At 40.8% G+C, this 19853-nt stretch overlaps 1 protein-coding gene across 2 annotated transcripts in view; it reads left to right on the top strand.

Moving 5' to 3' along the window:
- Positions 1–157: 157 nt before the first annotated feature.
- The window catches only part of PI4KA (phosphatidylinositol 4-kinase alpha), a 54090-nt gene continuing 34394 nt past the window's right edge, over positions 158–19853 (top strand). The window contains exons 1-19 of one of the 2 annotated variants that reach the window (XM_058816878.1): positions 158–391; positions 2482–2598; positions 3739–3832; positions 4493–4581; positions 5060–5132; positions 5440–5699; positions 6381–6450; positions 8368–8516; positions 9086–9151; positions 10147–10243; positions 10621–10812; positions 11519–11619; positions 12377–12506; positions 13220–13352; positions 14042–14137; positions 14840–15023; positions 15759–15862; positions 16867–17035; positions 18958–19008. In XM_058816878.1, coding sequence (XP_058672861.1) covers positions 158–391; positions 2482–2598; positions 3739–3832; positions 4493–4581; positions 5060–5132; positions 5440–5699; positions 6381–6450; positions 8368–8516; positions 9086–9151; positions 10147–10243; positions 10621–10812; positions 11519–11619; positions 12377–12506; positions 13220–13352; positions 14042–14137; positions 14840–15023; positions 15759–15862; positions 16867–17035; positions 18958–19008 — 2409 coding nt within the window. The remainder of the gene's footprint in view (positions 392–2481; positions 2599–3738; positions 3833–4492; positions 4582–5059; positions 5133–5439; positions 5700–6380; positions 6451–8367; positions 8517–9085; positions 9152–10146; positions 10244–10620; positions 10813–11518; positions 11620–12376; positions 12507–13219; positions 13353–14041; positions 14138–14839; positions 15024–15758; positions 15863–16866; positions 17036–18957; positions 19009–19853) is intronic. The other variant, XM_058816880.1, reaches the window with a different exon arrangement.

Below are 19853 nucleotides of genomic sequence, written 5' to 3' on the forward strand. Positions count from 1 at the left end.
GGAGGGGCGCGCGCGGGGAGGGCGGGCCACCGGGCGGAAGTGAAGCCGCGCTGGGCGCTGCCATCTTTGTGGCGTGATTGGTGCGCCGTGCTCTCGCGGGAGCCGCTGATCTCGCGGACGGGGCGGAACGAGCTGGCCGGCGCCGTTCCCGCACAACATGGCGGCCGCGGTGGCGGCGGCAGCGGCGGCTGCGGCCACGGCGGCCACGGCGGCGGCGGCCGGGACGGCGGCTGCCACGGCCGGGACCGCCACGGCCGGGACCGCCGCGGCTCCCTCCGCGGGGCCTGCGGGGCGCGGGAGCAGCGCGGCCACCGCGCGCGGCTTCTACTTCAACACGGTGCTGTCGCTGGCGCGGTCGCTGGCGGTGCAGAACCCGGCGCCTCTGGAGAAGGTGAGGGGCGTTTGTGGGGAGCGGCCGTCACGCGTGGGGCGCTGCGTGTGTGCCGGCTGCAGGGCTGTCACGCGTGGGAGCCGCGTGTGGCGGGGGGGCCGTGCCGCGGGAGGAGTGGCCCCTGTGTGCACAGGAGTCCCGAGGAGCCCGGCCGGTGCCGTTCGTGGCCCCTTCTGGGCACTGTTCGTGCCGTGAGGGCTGTCCGGCCGCCCCTTGGAGCTGTCACGCGTGGGGAGCGGGCTGGGGGCGGTGTGCGTGCCCGCGGGCCGGGAGATGCTCCGGGGGCTGTGCCCTGCCTGGGCGGGGCTGTCTGTGGGCTCTGGGGGATTCTGTCAGCCCCGCTTTGTCTGTCCCTGCCTTCGGGGCAGCCGGGCCTCAGGGATGCTCCTGTGGGCCAGCTTGACCCAAAAATTCGGGTCAGCGGCGCACCCTCGGGGCAAGGAACTGGATCTTGCTGCGTGTCCCCCAAATCTGTAGAATATAGTCTTGTGGGAATAATTAGTCTCAACCTAATTAGAGCTGGCTTTCCTCCACGTATCTGGTTAAATCCAGACGACGCAATCAGTGCCGGGTGAAATGTGGGTGAGATGAAGCTCTGCTGAGGGGAGAACTGTGGGGATCCATCCGTGTGAGGGCAGTGCCCTCCCCCCGAGGGGCTCCCCCGCTCCCGGGCAGGGATGCACACTCGGCTGTGCTGGGTTTGGCACCAAGTGGCAGCATGTCCAAATTGCTGTCGTGACAGCACCAAGTGACAGCATGTCCAAATTGCTGTTGTGACAGCACCAAGTGACAGCCTCTCTGAATTGCTTCAGGCAGCAGTCGTGACTAAATAGCTGAAAAAATCACCGCTCTGTGCTGATGAAAACTATAGTGCTTGTTCTGGGCCAGCTGTTGCAGCCTTCTTATTTCTTGTTTTGGAAATGTTCCACTGGGGTGGCAGCCAATGCTGAATAATTTTTCTGTGCCCTGCTCTTGGTTCACAAATATCCGGGGATTTTATTTTTTTTTCCAATTTGACAATACAGCAGTTCAATTATAGTAACAGCTCATATCTAGCCAGAGTTGCTCACTCCTGTTATTGTAAACGTAACCTGATGTGGAACACATGCATCAGCAGTCATCTTCCAAAGTTCATATTTCCTCCACTGTATTTTAAAGTGAGCAAGAGGATTATCTGTGTTGTACTACAGGTCTTGAAATTAGAAGGTCTGGCGGTTAAAGCTCCAGAACCTTGAATTCCACTGAGCATCCAGTCAATTTTTTCTAATCCTCTAGGGACTTTGTTTCTTGCTTTAGAAGTTTTGAGGTGGGATGTTCAGAGAGTTATCTAAATAGGAAGTGACTTGGCATTCAAACATAGGTGAGTCAATCATATTTATTATGAAGGGCCTTTCTAGATAGCATTTATTAACATTAAGGAATATTAACATCAAGGAAATTTGTAAAAAGACAACAAGCTTGTTGCATTCCCATTTGTTAGCAATTCTGTTGAAGAGCAAAGTATTTGCAAAGTTTGATGTATTCCTTAAATGTGTGTTTGTTAAATATGGAGTAAAGTAATAGGTGAATAGTGTGAAAATATTAATTCTGAATACTTAATCTGTTATGTTAAAAGGATTTGAGCAAGAGTCATACACAGGTTGGTAACAGTTAATTGTTCAGTGGTGTATATGTAGGAGGCATTGTTACAGCTGTAATTAAAGCTCCATCCACTTATTTTTTGTTTACAAGAATTGAGTAAATAGAATAAAAGTGCCTGCTGCACATTTCCTGCACATCTGTAAGTGAAGTAGTGGAATGAAGGCTTTATAATTCTCAGTACTTTGCTCAAGTGTTGAAGAAAACCTTTAAATTGACACACGTTATAGTAAAAATGCTTGACATCTATTTGAGATTTTCTGTATTTTTCTGGTTTCTGTCTTTCCTCACTCTTTCCTGGCCCTTGGATGTTCTTAGTGAGATTGATGACTGAAGGAGGGTAATGTTGCCAAATGTATTCCAGAAGGTGGAGATACCGCTGTGCACTTCAAACAAGCTTCAGTTTGGTTTCCAATCTTGTTCCACTGTTCTTTCCCTCTGCTGTTTTTCAGGTACAAAAGCTGCTCTGTATGTGTCCAGTGGATTTCCATGGGATTTTCCAGTTGGATGAACGTCGTAGGGATGCTGTTATTGCTTTAGGGATCTTTCTAGTTGAATCTGATCTTCAGGTATTTTTCCCACTTAGGCTACCTATTTACTTTCAAAGATCCTGGATTAATTTAAATTTAGTTGTTCAATTAATGAAAAGTTGGTATTTGCTCTTCATAAAAGTAGATAAAAAGATAAGAGATAAGAGATGGATGCTGTCAGGAGAGCAAGGCAATACTGGTAGGTGTGATAGGCAGTAGCCATGGCACTGCCACAGCCAGACTGCTGCTGTGTTTTCTGGTCATCATGGGCTAAAGCAGAGAAAGGAAAGAGTATCCAGCAGGATTTACTCAAACCAGGTGTGTCATGGCATGTTCTTCCCCACATGCTCCTGACTGACAGGGATGCACTCCTGAAGGCCAGGTTTGCAATAGGCCCTTTCATGGCAGGATAAACAGACAGACAGACAGGGCACACAGGCTGCATTGTACACAAGCATCCCTTCTGTGTCTGCCAGCAGGGCCAGCACAAGCTGCTTCTCTTCCCTTTGACTGCTGGGCCTGGTATTGTTCTGTGTACAGGAGGGGAGGCATTCACAGAGTCCCAGGTCCAATGCTCTTAGACCTCACTTTAAATTCTTTCATATTGCTAAGGTTTGCATCAGGCCTGAATTGCCTCCTGTTTAGTACCCATGTGCTATGGTACAGCTTGCATGGATATTATTGACCTTGTTCTTTTTTATTTTTGCATTTGGTTGGGTTTTTTTATATAAGGCAGCTGTGCTGTGCTTTGATTTGCAGGTGAGGGAGCTGAAGTGTTACATGGATGTGTTAAGTGGCTTGTGTAAGGCCCTGGGATGCATCACATGTACTGAATTGGCACTGGCACTCTGAATTTCTAGCTGTCTTAAATTTAATTTGGGAGCTTACTGTCAGTTAATAAAGTGTTTAGGGTTAGGTACTGTTCTGGAACTTTCTTCTCCAGCTTTGACAGAGAATGAACTGTTGCCTGGAGTGAAAGGCTTGGATTTAAGACACTGAATTGAGTTACTTTAATTTGCTTGTTTTGAAATCAGTTTTGCAATAGTCAAGAAGCCTGTGGAGTAATCATTAGAAGCAAGTTCTGTGTGTGCTAATGAAATTTTACCATATCTCTAAAGTATCTTGACATTATGTGGTTCAGCTGTTTTCCCCTTTTTAAATAGAATATTTTTTCTTTAGCACAAGGATCATGTGGTTCCTTACCTGCTGCGACTCCTGAAGGGCCTTCCCAAAGTGCAGTGGATAGAAGAAAGCAATGCACGGAAAGGCAGAGGTGATGTTTGGAGGTTTTGATCTTTGTCATGGAATGCCAGCCAGGAGATAGACATAGCAAAGGTTGTTCAGGACATGACTCAAGGGGAGGGGAGAAGTCCTGCTATGTTCTTACTTAGCTCCTGGCTTGACAGCTTTTAATATGGATTTTCTTAAGAAGCCAAAGGAAGTTGAATAGATCCCTGTTTTCCTGCTTTGCTGCTTTTGATGAATTGCAGTTTCCAAATAGTTCTGTGTTCGATTTATTTTGTTACTAAACTGGAGAAGATTGTGTAGTAGCTAGAGTAGGAGAGTGGAACATGAGATTTGTTGCTCTGCTTTTAGCTTTGATGCTTAGTTGCTGTTTAAACCACTTCATTCTTTGCTCCCTTAATGTAAGAATACTTTCATACAGTATTACATAATTAAGGTTTATTTCTGATAAGTTGAAAACCTGGGAAGGTTTTTAATTCTGACTTTTGTTTTAACATTTATGCTGAAATTATGGTGGTTAGAGTGCTTCTAAATTTTGTATGTAATACCATTTTTGTCTACAATCTGCCTCAGAACTTTATGACATGGGAGTCACTTGTGTCTTCTTGCTTTATTATAGTTTGCTCTTTCTATGTTGGTTCTCTCTAACAAGGCTTAAGTGGCTGATTTTCTCTCCATTACTTTGCAGGTTTGCTTCCAGTGGCAGAAAACTTCAGCTTCTGCTTAGTGACCTTGTTATCTGACGTGGCTTACAGGGATGCATCTTTCCGAGAGCAGGTGGGGTTTGAGTTTGTGCTGTTGTATTACCCAGATCTCCAACACTGCAATCCTGGCAAATGTCTGGAGAAGAGCACAGCTGCTCCCTGTCAGCAAGGGACTGATTGCTTTAGTGTGTGCACTGATGCTTTAATTTGCTTGTGTTAATAGTCAAGTGCCTAGAGGATATTCATAGGTCTGCAGTTACTTTTGGGTGTCAGTTGCTGAGCCCAGAGTTTTAAAATTCCAGTTTTGATACTGAGGTTGGGAGTGCTGCAGTTCCATTGTGTAGTACTTGCAGCTCACTGCAGACTTTACAGGAGAAACTCTGTGGCCCGAGTGAGGGCAAGGTAATCTTTTAGTAACACAACATTAAGAAATCTTCACAGAGGTGCTTACGTTAATGTTTACAAGTTTCATTTATTATAATGATCTGGTGTAAGATAATGATATCTCTTTACCCAAAGATATTTTTGTATGTCTGTTTTGATGACTTTAGATCGTGGATACAGTCCTACAAGTAATGCAGTTCCTGTTGGGAATGTGCCAGACACCACAAATGCATGATAAAGGTAGTGATAAAATTGTTACTGTATTTGTAACTCCTGTCCTCTGAACTTCTCCTGTGTGTGTTTGCTGGTTATCAGGATCAATCCTGAAAAGTGAGTTTTGTCTTTCAGCTTCCCTTAGCACTTCTCTGTTTTGTTTGTTGCTGACTGGAAAATACAGAAGCAGGATTTTAGTCATTTGTGATGCTTTCATCGTTTTTCCTCTGCTTGTACAAATCAGTAGTTGTAAAACAGTTTAGTGAAGTAGTAGCAAAAGTGTGAAGAGGAAGTTCTACTGTTAATTGCTGTTATATGTGTTTTCCTTTCCCAGAATATTTATGCAAGTATGCAGTGCCCTGCCTGATAGGAATTTCTCGAGCCTTTGGTCGCTACAGCAATTCAGAGGAGGCTCTCCTTTCAAAGCTTTTTCCTAAAATTCCCCCACATTCCCTGAGAGTTCCAGAAGAGCTCGAAGGAATTCGCCGTCGATCCTTTAATGATTTCAGATCAATTCTTCCCAGTTCTCTGCTCACTGTTTGCCAGGAGGGAACGCTGAAGAAAAAGGCCGGCAGTGTGTGCAGCATCACCCAGGTTTGTATGACTTGCTCTGTGTTGGAGTCAGCACTGAGATGATTTCTTGGGCTCACTGGAGTTAACACTTAAGCCTGGATGTCCAGAGAGTCTCTTAACACATTGTTTGAGCAGATACAAATGTCTTTATTGTGGTTCTACAGCTAAGTTTCAAAATAGTTTTGTAGTTTCTAGAATTACAGAACAAGCAGTGACAGATGAAGTAGAAACTGTACTAGTAAATCTTTACATGGAGCATTTGGCAAATGACATTCCTTGTGTTATTATCATTAAAAGGCATTGTAATGTATATCTGTAAAATTGGGAAGCTGCACTTAATGGCTGAAGCTTTCAAAGAGGGTACAGGAGCTCTTCCTGGTTTCACCAGGAACTGTAGATGCTCATTGTCTTGGGGGAAGACTGAATTCAGATTGTGGTTTGAAACTACAGTTTGTTACTGGCATAGTTTCATACAGTAGAGGAGTCATCACTGATCTCTCCCCTTTAGCCAAAAGCACTGAACTGGCATTTTTTAACTTCCCTTATTTGGCTGGAATTGAGCTGTTAGACCCAGCAATATGTAGTTCCTGTTAGTTTTTCTTGAAGCTGTGTTTAATTTTAAAATGTACAGTCTATTCCCTGACAGGTTTTTAAATGTTTTATAAATATTTCCTAAAATACAGCTTTTATGCAATGTTTCAGGTTAGTCCTGAACGTGGGCTTCCCGCTCCCAGCTCTCCTGGAGGACCTGCTGGAATTCATTACTGTGAAGGTAGATTACCTTAAGGAACAGTCTGTGATTTGGGGTTTTTGTTGCTATTTATAGAAAATTTAAAACAAAAAACCTTTTGACCCCTTCCTCTGCCTTTTAGAATTCTTACAGGAATTCAGTGGCATGTGCTGGGTAGGACTTTTTAAAAAATTATGGTTTAAAGACAGTAGGAAGTAATTATTACCAGCAGTAATTTCCAGGCTCAGTTGTTTTTCACTTGTTTCTTGATTCCCTTCCTGCTAGGCAGTGCCTAGTACTGAAGAGCTTAATTCAACTAGGCCAGAAAGATTTCAGGAGATTAGGCTGAGTAACTTTGAGGAACAAGAGTTAATATTGTGCTGCAGTAGACAACTACATTGTTGATCTAGGGTCTGGAATTTTGAGGCTTGTGGCACATTGTATAAACCCAAACCCACTTCCCCATTTGGAGTGAGTGTGATGTGGGCCATTGTGGAAGACCCAGTCATTTTCTGAAGCCAGAAATAGTAAAGAAGACACTGGAGTGTTCACTGATGTGCATTGGTTACTGTATCATAAAAGGCCAAAACCTGAGAAAGTTTCATGAATTAACATGCAAACTCTAAACTCCTGAGCTGTGGTAGTGCTCCATCTGTGAGTTCTAAGTCAAAGGAGGGCTTAAAAATAAACTCTCCTTCATGAACCATGTGGAGGACTAGCTCTGCATCTGAGCTGTTTTGTGTCGCTGGTTTTGTCTGACCCTTTCACATTTTTAACAATTTGGGCTTTCTCTGTTTCTGGGCCATTCTCCTCTCTCAAGCCCTGGCTTAAATGAATTTCTTCCACATTGCTTTTCTTTTTTCTTCATATTGCTGTTTCTAGAGACATCTCTTCCTCAATCATACAGAGTAATTCTTAAATTGCCAAGTAGGAGCAGACCTGTTTATCTTCTGTCTACTGTGTTGAAGCAATGTATTCTTTAATGTTGTGGTCTGCATGGTTTGAATTAAAAAAAATAAAACCCAAAGGTTGTGGGTTAGAGAGTTACTATTGTAGTAGAACAGAAATAATCTTAAATCTTTAGGTGGACAACTTTGTAAAATCTTTTGGATTATTTTAGTTGTCTCTGGTAGAGTTATGATTATTCCAGGATTATTAATCAGGATTTTATTCTCAGTACTAACATCTAACAAATATTTCAGCTGCAGTCAGTTCTTGTATTACTTCTGTTGATATAGTTTATGATAGTCTTGCCTTCTGAAGAAGATGAGTAGTGACCTTGGTTTTATTCTGGCCAAGGCTAACAGCTTAAAAAAAAAGAACTGAGGACCTCTTTTTTTGTTGTCAATAAATAGTCTTGCTTAAAAGCCTGTTAATCACAAGAGCATTGCTCTAGCACAGCCAGCTGAGCACTTCAGAAAGGCATGAGATGTAATTTCTCAAGAGGAAACAGAGCCAAGAGCAGTTTGCTGAGCAAGTTGTTTGCTTAATAGAGTACTTGAATCTGAAAAATAATTTGATTCTCTTTGCTTTCAAATTGCTGTGGTGAACTGGTGCCTAACCTAAGATGAACACTGTGCCATGTGTTCATTTCATCTCATACAAGGGAAAACCTTGCAAGATAGTTTTGATTTAACCTGTTCTTTGCATCTCTGTGCTTCTGATTTAAGGGGCATTTACAAATGTTTTCAGGTAGATGCACATCAGTAGTGTGGAAAGGTTTCTCAGAAGTATCACAAGTTATTGTAATGAATTCTCTGTTGTGATAGTAAACATCTAATGACAATTGTTTCATAGTTTTCTGTCCTAATTTACCAGTAGATGAGCTGAAATGCACCTCTGGCAAGGTAAAGACTGTGTTAGAAAGAACTCTTGTAGTGTCTAAATGTTTCCATTAAAGACAGTTAATATCCTTTCTCTCTTAAAACTTGTATTTCCATTATTTTTTTTTCTGATCAGGTTCATATCTTCCTGATGGGAGTGCACTGGATCCTGATTATTACTTCTCCAGAGTCAGCTCCAGCTTTTCAGTTTCTCCTCTCTTCAATGGTATTAACAATAAAGAGTTTAGCATCCCACTGGAAATGCTCCGACAGCTGTTGGACATGGTAGGTGGTGGCTCCTTATGAAGATTGCAGTGACACTGTGCTCTAGATATTTGCTAGAAATAGATGCAGTTTAAGCTTTTGGAATTGCAAGTAAAACAACAGCCTTTGTCTCTCAAGCTTTGTGTAATTTTATTTTTATGACATTTAATGTCATGCTTGAATAGCATTCTGGAAAACTCTCATAATAACCATGCAGAATTTGTAAACTTAAATAAGTTTATGTCAATTTATTCCTGCTTAGCCTTGCAGACCACTGGTTCTGGTGTAACCTGCATACTGCTAGTGGCTGAAATAGAAGATTGGCTTTTGCTGTGAGACTTCCTGAAGGGTTTGCTGGGAATTCACACAAGTGACAGAAGCTGCAGGCCCTGTCTGCTTCTGGCATCAGCTATTCTGGAACAGCAGAGAGGCTCAAACATTCTTGTTGCAGCCTTAATTTCATCAGAGGCTTCATAGTGAAGTGACTTGTTTTCTGTGCATAAGCAAAATTTTATTAAATTATATTCTGCTCCTATCTAGAGTCACTAACAGGAAACATCCTGTTTTAATTTGGTTTTTTCCCTCCCTAGGTAAAGCAGATAGTTGAGGATTCTCTTCTGAAGACCTTAGATGCAGTTCTAGCTGAAGTTGCAGAGGTATGGTTTTACCTTCTTCCTTTAATGACTTTAATACTTCATTTTTTGCCCTATTACTTGCAAAATTAATATTTTACCTATGTAAGGTATGCCTTCTCTTTGCAAAATGGTACTAATTTCCTTTCTGAACAGTTCTTTCAGTGGTTTAAATCTAGCCTTGGACTGTGTAAAAAGGGTGAAGAGTGGTGATATTTTTCACTAACATAGGAGGAAGTAGTTATTTTCCTACATTGGCTCTGTTATCCTAATAAATTACAGCACTGGCTGCCCAAAGCTGGTTTATTGTAGACAAAGGTCTTGCATATTGCAGTGACACTGTCTTTTTCACATCTATGAAATGAATTTTTTATTTTCAGTTTGTGGCTTGGAAATCACTGCTGCTCTGTTAGGTGCCATTTCTATGAGTTTGTCAGTGCTGCAGCTCATGGACTCTCAGAGGTGGCAGATTTGGTTCTTTAGGCCTGTGAGTCCTCATTTCAGAACAAGGATTGTTTCTTCTTCTCCCCTCCCCTGGGTGCACTTCTGTCACAGCCTCCACACATTTTCTGGAGTTTGCCTCATTTCCTCAGAGCATAAAGCTGTGGTGAGAGGGGTGTGTGCTGAAATGTGTGCAGAAATGACTCTGCTTTGCTCTCAGCCTCCCACCAAGCACTGCCCTGTTCAAAATGTAGGCCTGAGTGGAGACAACTTCAGCCTCTCTTTCTTTTTGCCATCTCAGTAAAGTGAGAGCTTTGAGTCCTCCCTTTTCTGTTTTTAGCCCCATTGTTACAGAAACAGACACACTCTTCAAATCAAACAGCACCTGAATTTTGTTAAATGCATTGAATGGCTGTACTTTTAATAAAAAGTAGAGAGGGCAAAAGCTGTGAGGTTATTTCTTTTATATGCTTGTTTTATATGCTTGTTTACTTTGTGGAGGTGGAGTGAGATTTACTTATTTGTATAATGGAAAGGCTTCCTTTTGAATCTGGGAAATTGCTTCTTTTGTCTTTCAGACCTGTTGTAGTTCAGAGCTCTATTACAAAACCTTCAGTGACCCTCTTTACCTTGCTCAGTTTAAAATGCTGAGAGACACACTATACTATATGAAAGGTATTTATTTATTTTTATTTATCCTTCATTATATTTAGGATCCCAAGCATCATCTGCTTTGTGTTGAGTGCTTGAGCATTGGGTTTGCATTTCCGGGGAACTCTGCTTAGGGTAATAAATTTTGAAATATTTCCAATTTAAAAAGGTACTATGGAAGTAGAAAAAATATTTTGGCCACCATTAAAAGGATTAATAGGTGGCATTTAAATTGTCTGTTCAGTGGTGGACTTTGTTATGATATTTATCTTTTAGACAGGACATAAACTTGATTAAATAATATAATTTATAATGTAGCAATGACTGTTATATATGCTGTTATTCTGATAACACTGACTTTCATCCTTCCAGTATAATATTGTTTCCTTTTCTTTTTTTAGACCTTCCCACCTCATTTGTGAAGGAAATCCATGATTTTGTGCTGGAGCAATTCAACAGCAGCCAGTCAGAACTCCAGAAAATCCTCCACGATGTGGATCGCCTGCACAACGAGCTGAGCCCGTTAAAACTGCGCTGCCAGGCCAACGCTGCCTGTGTGGATCTCATGGTGTGGGCTGTGAAGGATGAGCAAAGTAAAAAAATGCTCCTTGGTCTCTGCAGTGTCTGTTTGTTGTGTTCTAAGTTGTAGAAATACTTATGGAGTAGATGGTGCTCAGAGAAATATTAAATTTCAGTGAAATACAAGGGTAAAACTTCCATCGAAAGGTTGTCAGATTAGTTGGCTGCGTAGTTAGACATCTCTTTATAGAAATGAAGCAGAAACTTCCATTACTTATCTCCAGGGGATGCTATAAATGCTTGATTGCATGCAGCTATTTGTTTTCTAGTTTCTGTTTTATTTATTCCTCTTACCCAGTTATGAGTATTTCTCAGTGGTTCTTTTAAAGAAAATGTTTTTTCTTCATTGCTAGCAGGACTGGGAGACTCTTTCTTACTTTTCCTCTATTTTCTTTCTTGTCTAAATCTTATATCTGCTGAATATGTGGAGGATTTTTTCTCTTTGGACATTGCAATATTTGATTTCTGTTCAGTATGAAGTATGCTCAAAATCAGCTTTAAATGCTGTCATTCTTTCAGTCACAGTATTTGACAGAGCTGTTTGGTGCAGGTGCTAAGTTTCTAAAACTGTTTTTGCAGAAGCAGCACTAAATCTTACAGTACAAGATTGAAGCTTATAAATCATCTCCATTATTTTAGAAATTCTAGTAAGGCTTGGGTTGTGTGTGGCCTAATAACAAATAAAAAAAAATTTTTTTTCTGTTGGATTTTTTTTTTAAGGTGCAGAAAACCTGTGCATCAAGTTATCAGAGAAGCTGCAGTCAAAAACCTCAAGCAAAGTCATAATTGCTCACTTGCCATTGCTGATTTGCTGTTTGCAGGTCTGTCTTTACAGTATTTGTCATTAATTACTGCAGTTAGTCACTGTGTCAGTGAATGAGAATTGGGGGATTTTTACAGGTTGCTAGAACACTTGATCTGCTCTTTTCATTACTTTCCATCACTGTGTTCTATATTTGCTTTTCAGAGATCTGCTGTGAGAACTGGGAACTGCTTTTAGAATTTTCTTAGCTCATCTACTTCTTGAAGAATAATATTCATGAGGGGTTTTTAGCCAGGATTTAATTTTTGAACTATTTAGCGTCTTAGTCCATTACATAAATAATTAAAATACTGGGACTGGCAGAACACTGAGGTTTTAGATTAAGCCTTGGTTATTATAATTTTTGTCTTCTTATTGGGCACTTATCCAGTCTTACAAATGTGGTGTTTCTCACCACATAAGTTGTAAGTTATCAGGTTCCTCTAAATGTTGGCACTTGTACAGTACCTTTATTTTTGGAGAATGCAGTTCATTTCATGGAACTCCTGTGAAAATGCCCAGGAAGAGAGCAGCAAGGCTTGAGTGGTATATGACACACTCTGGAATAACCCAAAACAGTTAGAGCCTTAAAGTATCTAAATCTTCTGCTAAAAAATGAACCTCTCAAAACTGTGTAGGATTTGTTTTGTTTTCTGTTTGTTTGTATTGAGCTGAAGTTGCAAGCTTGCAGCTGAAATAAAAATAGTGCTGTTTTATTCTAAAGCTATGTTTTGTTTGTTTTGTCTTAGTTTTTGTTTTTCTCTTTCCCCTTTTAGGGTCTGGGTCGTCTGTGTGAGAGGTTCCCTGTTGTGGTTCATTCTGTCAATCCATCACTGAGAGACTTTCTTGTGATACCTTCCCCAGTTCTTGTGAAACTTTACAAATATCACAGCCAGTATCATTCAGGTAAAGGGAAAAAACCTATGTCCAGAATCATTGTTTTCCAACTTTTGTGGCTTTTTCATACTTTTTGGTATTTTGTGGTGTTACAGCTGGAGGTGGAAATGGAGATGGAATTGTGTAATTTTTTTTGGAGATGGGGAGGAGGGAAACCAATGAAATTCTGGTAGAAGTGTATCTAAGGGTGAGCAGCAGGACTGCTGTGTCTCTTCTGCTGACACTGAGCACTTGTGTCTTGAGTGCATAATTATCCTCATAATGAGGAAAAAGAATCACATACCCAGTTGGAACCTCCCTTGTTTGGAGTTGAGGCTGTTGTGTCCAGTTCTCCTACAAAGGCTGCTTGTCTGCCCTGTAGCCTACTTTGCAGCTTGGGAGGCAGCCACTGGCTCTGTCCAAAGCTGCTGCTTCTGCAGAGTGAACGAGGTCACGTTCCTCACACTCCCCATACCCATCCTCTGCTCCAGCCACGTGACTGTCTTGGCATTTGGCAGGTTTTTGTTGTTGTTTTTAGATTTTAATATTGAGTGATGATTTCCTGAATAAAAATGTTCAATTCAAATCACTTGCTGATGCAAAAGCAGTATTGTAATGCTAGAGCAAAACAGTAAATTAGTAAGTGGCTAAATTTAGGAATAATAATTTAGGAACAGTCAAATGCAATAATGGCTTGTCTAGCTCATCAAGTGGTGTTGATTTCTGTACTCCTGTGTTCTCAGTAGGTGGGAATGACATTAAGATCAGTGTCACCAACGAGCATTCAGAGTCCACTCTAAATGTAATGTCTTGCAAGAAGGGTCAGCCATCCATGTATGAGCAGCTGCGTGACATTGCCATAGACAACATCTGCAGGTAAGAGGGGGCTGGTGCCATGCTGGACATGTGCTGCTTCCCTGGCACCATGCTGGACATGTGCTGCTTCCCTGGCAGAAAGGCACAGTGTCCATTTAGAAGGTTCTGCTCTGTGCTGCCATGAAGTCTTTGTGCCTTCTTTGGTCGGGACTTTGTTTTCCTTCAGGCATCTCTTGGTTCTGTTTATGTCCTAACTGTAAAATTATTCAGTCTTACTGTTTTGCTTCCCATGTCTGCTAGTCACCATTTTCAGTAGGTAGGTGTTTTTGCAGATATTCAATAGGTTGGTTTTTTTTTGTTTTTAGCTTGGGTTGTCGCATTGACTGAGCCTCATGTAACAGAAGGATTGTCACACACCCGTGTGGGCAGTGATTATTCTTCCCTTTTAGAGAGCTGCAGAGAGCTGGAGGGAAGACATAGTTGGTTTCTAGAGACAAGAAATTAAAGTTTCAAACCAGTGGATTCTGAATTTTCCTTATTGTATATTCCCATCATTATTGTTTTTGGAGAAAGCAGAAGTAGAAACTCAGCTCATTTTTCAAAATGTATCTACAGTGTTCCTTGGCAATCAATTCTTATTCTTCAGTATAAACCTGCTTCCCTAATATATAGATAGCATGAGTTCACAGTAGTTGAAAGTGATAGGATTTATTGATGCATTGTGTTTTTTCTGTCCATTGTTAATGCAGGTGCTTGAAAGCTGGCCTGACCATAGATTCAGTGATTGTTGAGGCCTTTCTTGCCAGTCTATCCAACCGTCTGTACATCTCTCAGGAGAATGATAAGTAAGTGGTCAGTCAATCATAAAACCAATTTTTCCTTCACTCAGTGAATCTGAGACTTATTCTAAGATACAAGTACTGGCAGCATTATTTTAGAACTAAATGTCTCTGAGATGAATGGGCTTGTGCATGGGGTCAAGATCTTCCCATGCCAAGTCTTTGCAGAGCTGAGCCCATTTTCATACTGAGATGTATGGACTCAGTTTTAGCTGATTGGATCAGCAAGTCTTTGGTGAATGTTAGCCAATTTTGAGTCCTCAGCTGAGTGATGCTTTCTCTTCAGGCTTCAGCTGTCTTCTTTTTGCTAGACACATCTTGTCATTTTGGTATTTTGCTCTGCTTTTAAGAGCCTTACTAACCAAGAAGTCTCATGGGGGAGGTTCTGTAGTAGCTGGTCTGACTGTCTTAGTATTTTGTCCATCATTTTTGCCTTTTATAATGTTGTTTTTAGAACAGCTTGTTCATGTGTTAGTGTGGACTTCCTCAAGAATGAGTTTGGGAGAGGTTATTTTTTATTTTGAAAATCAGCTTGTGCAAGTATATCCTCTAATGTTGGGGATGTATAGAGTGGCAGTATAAAAGCTGCTGGTGATGTTTAAATTTAGTATAGGAACTGTTACTTACCTGAAATGTAACTGAGGTCTTGATAACTTGTTGAACAGTTCCATTTATCAAGTTGGGATTTTTGTTTGTTTTCCTTAACAGGGAAGCTCATTTGATTCCTGACCACACAATTCGTGCTCTAGGGCACATTGCAGTGGCACTGAGGGACACCCCCAAAATGATGGAACCCATCCTGCAGATCTTACAGCAGAAGTTTTGCCAGCCACCTTCTCATCTTGATGTACTCATCATCGATCAACTTGGCTGTTTGGTCATCACTGGAAATGTAAGGAAAGAAAGGGCCAAGAGAATGCCAGTTGATGATTCCTTCCTTTAGTTAAATGGAAATATATTTTAGAGGTGCATTTGCAGTAGGCTTTTAAGGCTTCTCTTTTCTGCACTACAGGTAGACAGACACTTGTACAGACTTTGTGATATTAGACAACAAAAGCTGTGATAATGTGTAAAGTGCTGTTCCTGTAAAGAAGATGAATCCCCGCAGAAAATAAGAGTCTTTTTAAAAAAAAAGACTATAAAGCCTACCAAGCTCAATGTTTTCAAAAGTTACTAAGTTTTTAAACTTGGCCTATCACAAATAAGTGGAGGGTATTTTCTTTTTGTATTGGTAATTAACTTTCAAAGTCTTGTAGGTTCATACATTTAAAAGAATGGAAGATTGTCTTCTTTAGTCATATAAAGATTAACTGACTTTTCCCAAATGTTATTTGTGCATCTGAAAAAGCAATTAATTGCCAGAACTCAGAAGCCTGAAAAAATGGTTTCCATCAGGAAGGCAGAATTAAAAAACATCATAAATTTGGTAAAATTTGATCCATTAAATGCATTCACAAAAGCACTTATGCTGTTTGCTTCATGGAAGCTGAAACCATTGCTCAGGCTGTGGCTGCACATCTATTTGAAGAGCTTGGTAATACTTGGAGTATTTTACAGGGCTGATCTTTAGAGAGATTGTATTCAGTAAGCTTTACTTAGGGATTTTTTTTTTTGTTTTGTTTTGCAGCAATACATTTATGGTGAGGTGTGGAATCTATTTCAGCAAATCAGTGTTAAAGCAAGCTCAGTTGTTTACTCTGCCACAAAAGACTATAAGGACCATGGATACAGGTAACACTTAGCTGTGTCTCTTAATGTGTGAAACCTATATCAAATACCCTTTGGGCTGCTTTGGGGTTTTTCACTTTTTCCCATTATCAAGTTTTTTTTACAAGGTTGGAATTATACTGTTCTTTGATGTTAAAAAGAAATATGTTAATTTAGAAATAATAGCCCTTCAAAATGCAGAGATTCCTGAAAATGCTTTTCACTACAGGTAGCATTGGTAATTTTTACCTCTGTAAGGAGTCAGTGTTTGTGAAAGATAATTGGCATTGATGACTTATGTTATCTGTAATTACAGTAATTAATTACTAAATTATAGTAATTAATTACTACATCTCTTAGTAGTAATTAATTAGTAATTACTACTATAATTAGTAATTATAGTAATTAATTACTACATCTACCAGAAAAGCTGAGAGTGTTGTTTGTTTTGTTTTTAATGTGATGCTAGTACTTTTTAGGGATTAAATGCAAACCATTAACAATTTAATTCTTTGTATGTAAGTTATGCATTGTTGTCCCCACTAGAAGTAAAGATGGTCACCGACTCTGTTGGTACTTGGGGTGGGCTGGATACCTTTCAATGCAGAATGGGAGCAGCTGAGAGGACTGTTCCTGTCAGTGTGTTTTAACAATGCAGTCTCAGCTTCAGAACCGATCTGAGTTGTGATTCTTCTGCTCAAGAGCTTTCCCAAAACAGAAACACTGCCTTTGGCTGCTTTTAGTCTGCTACAGGAAAGTACTTAAAAGTCCTTTCCTTGTGGCCATGACAGCATCATAAATGGAACATCCTCCAAAGGCACAGCTTAAAAATAGTTTTTCACTTAAATACCAATTGCATTTCAATTGTTAGTAAAGTGATGTGCTGCTCATAAAAAAAAGCAAGGAAAAAAACTGGGTGGGAATATGTCAGTAGCCATATTACAACAGTTACTGTCAGTATTATGAAGAAAACACTGCCAGTATAAAACCTGAGGGATTGCTTGTTCATAGCTGTTCTTTCTCCCCAGGCACTGCTCCTTAGCAGTCATTAACGCCCTGGCCAACATCGCTGCCAACATCCAGGTGGAGCACCTTGTGGATGAGCTGCTGATGAACTTGCTGGAGCTCTTTGTTCAGCTGGGGCTCGAAGGAAAGAGAGCTAGTGAGAGAGCAAGTGAAAAAGGACCAGCATTGAAGGTCAGAAATGCACTGGTTTTTAATTTTGTGCAGCTGTGCTTTATGTGGGTGGCACTGCTGAACACACCCTTGCTGTGCTAAGCCTGAGAGTGTATTCTGGTGGTGGGGTGTGAGTGCAGGTCTGGGGTGCCTGACTGACTGTGGAGTGTCCCAGATAAAACAGGGAATAGCTGCAGTTCAGCTGAGACTGCCCACAGTGTCAGAGCTGCAAAGGGATGCTCTGGAACCAGTGAGAGAGACAAACTGCTGCACTGACTGAAAGCTGTGCAACTCTGCACATGAAGAAATGACAGAATGCAGATGGATTGAGCTAGGAGGCAGTGTTTCTTTAGTGTGAAGATCCTGAGAGCTGTTCTCACTAGAACATTCCACTCAATGCAGAGTACAAGTTATGAAAGCTTTTCAGAAGACTTCATTTCAAGAAGAGATAAAGAGGGTAAAGCACTGCACATGCTGTGGTCCCCAAACAAAAGCAAGTTTTTCTTCATTACTTTGCCTGTGTCTCTTCTCAACACACTAAAATTTGCTTGATAACCATTAAAATGTTCAGTGACTTTTTTGTTCTATTTTCAACCATTCAAAAGTGATTTCTGTGAGGAGAAGAAAAAATATCTTTCTTTTGCTATTGCTGATAGTTGACATGGATGCTCTCTGAGTATGCCCAAGATTGGAAATCAGTCCATCTTTTTCACCCTTAGTGCCATGTATTATCATAAAGAGGCTGATATGCTGATATTTTCAGTTTTTAAACAAAAAAGGCTACTGGAAAAATTAATTTTCTACAGAAACTGTGTAGTTCTGCTGGGTTCTGGCTATTGCAGTTAGTTTGTGTCTCTGCTCTGACTCTGAGTGTCCTGAGGCAGTGAGTCAGGTGCAGTGGATTGTCCTGAAGTTAACAAAAAACCATGGTGACTTTTCCCAGTTGTCCCTACCCCTTAGAGTATCTTCTGTGCTATTATTTTCTTCCCTTCAAAAATATTTTAAGACCAATCTTTTGTTTGTATTATCTTGACTCTCCAGGAAAGATAACTGAAATTTGTTTTAGTTGGGTTGTACCATTAATGTTTCATCTGAAGACTATTTGGCTTTGTTTCTCTATTGCTCTCTTCTTTCCTTCTTTGTTTTTGCTTTTTTAAATTGTTTCCTCTTGGTTTATTCCACTTCATGCAAAGCTGTGCCCTGTTAGCACATCTTCCCTGCCTCATCCCTGTGGGGCCAGCACTCCCTCTTGTAAGGAGGGAACTGGAGCATTCCCCCTTTCCCAAATCTAGTGTGGAGGGACATGGGAGTGGGAAATACTCCAGAGAGATGTCTCAGTGTGGTGTCTGTGCCACCACTGTTTGCCTGATCAGAAAAGGTGAGAAATGATGTGCTGTGCTCAGTGAATGTTTTCAGTTTTTTAATACTCTACTTGCCAAGAGCAAACACACATGTATAGCTGCTGTTTAAAAAGTCCTAAAAAGCCAAAGGAAATAGGTGTTTTCCTTATGCTTCTTATATTTCAATGGAAAAGGCTGCTCCTCCTGCTTAAATAAATTCTTGGAGATTCTGTCTTTTTACAGGCTTGTTATTTTTGGCTTCATTTTGATAGTAAAATGAAACTTCTGGTAAACATTTGATACTTGTTTGTGGCCACCCATTTAATGAGATCATTTTCCTAGCAGTTATTGAATATCTGTAGACTGTGTGCTAACAGGGGAAAAAATCCCTTCAGTAGTGCATGAGAAAAACCTGAAAAGCTTTGTTAAAAGATTCCAGGATGTGTTCAGTCCTGTGGAGAGACATCTCCTGACCACCTGGTGCACATCTCTTTGCAAGATACAGAGTTGTGATTGCAGTGTTTGATGCTTGAAATAAGTCTTTTAGCAAATTCTTTAGAAATGCTTTTGTAGATGTTTTGAGCATTTCCTTTTTCTTCTCAGGCCTCCAGTAGTGCAGGGAACCTGGGTGTGCTCATTCCTGTCATTGCTGTGGTGAGTATCCAATGGATCAGTTGCTGCAAACAATAATTTTTCTTGCATTTATCAAATACTGCTGCTATTTCAAGCAAAATGCTTTGATTGACTGTAGTGCAGAGGTTACCATCCAGGAGAAATGTAGTACTACTTTAAAGTAATACACCTAGCTCTAAGGGAGGGAAGCATTCATTTAATAATGACAAATCTCTTGAAAATGAGAATTGACTGTCAGGCTGAAAGCATTTTAGGAAATGTGCAAGGACACTGATGTCCGTGCCAGACTCATTTATTCTGAAGCATATCTGTGTTCACTCTTGGATGTCATTTTTTTCTGGGGAAAAAAACATTTCTTTTAACAAAGTACAAGTGCTAATTCAGGAAAAAATTGTAGATCTAGATCTCCAGTGGAAAATTCAATATGTCCAAGGCTCATTACCAGGTCAGTAGGTCTATTTGCCTAACTGCTGTAGCTTTTACAAAAAAGAGTCGCATCTGAAAGATTCATAGACAAACTTCCTGGAGGACAAAAGGCATCATGCTGCTTGTTTCCCTTCTGAAGCTGAATTATTCTCTGGAACTTTTCCTGCACAGCTGCTGGGACAAAAGGGAAAAACGTATCCCATGCTTGCAGTAGGGATGTCTGCTTGTAGTTTGTTCATACTGCTTATCCATTAACAGGCGGGAAAAAAGCATTCATTTTATACTCTGCCCCTCAAACCCCTTCAGTGAAGTTTGTCAGAGATGAGTCTAAAATTAGCACTAGTTAAAGATCAGAGCACTGTTCCTTTCTTTCCCATTCCTCTCCACTGGTTTGTACATCAGCCCTCCCCAAATTCAGCAGTGATCACAAGGACCAGTTC

Source organism: Ammospiza caudacuta, chromosome 18 (assembly GCF_027887145.1).
Source record: "Ammospiza caudacuta isolate bAmmCau1 chromosome 18, bAmmCau1.pri, whole genome shotgun sequence".
NCBI classification, from domain to species: domain Eukaryota; kingdom Metazoa; phylum Chordata; class Aves; order Passeriformes; family Passerellidae; genus Ammospiza; species Ammospiza caudacuta.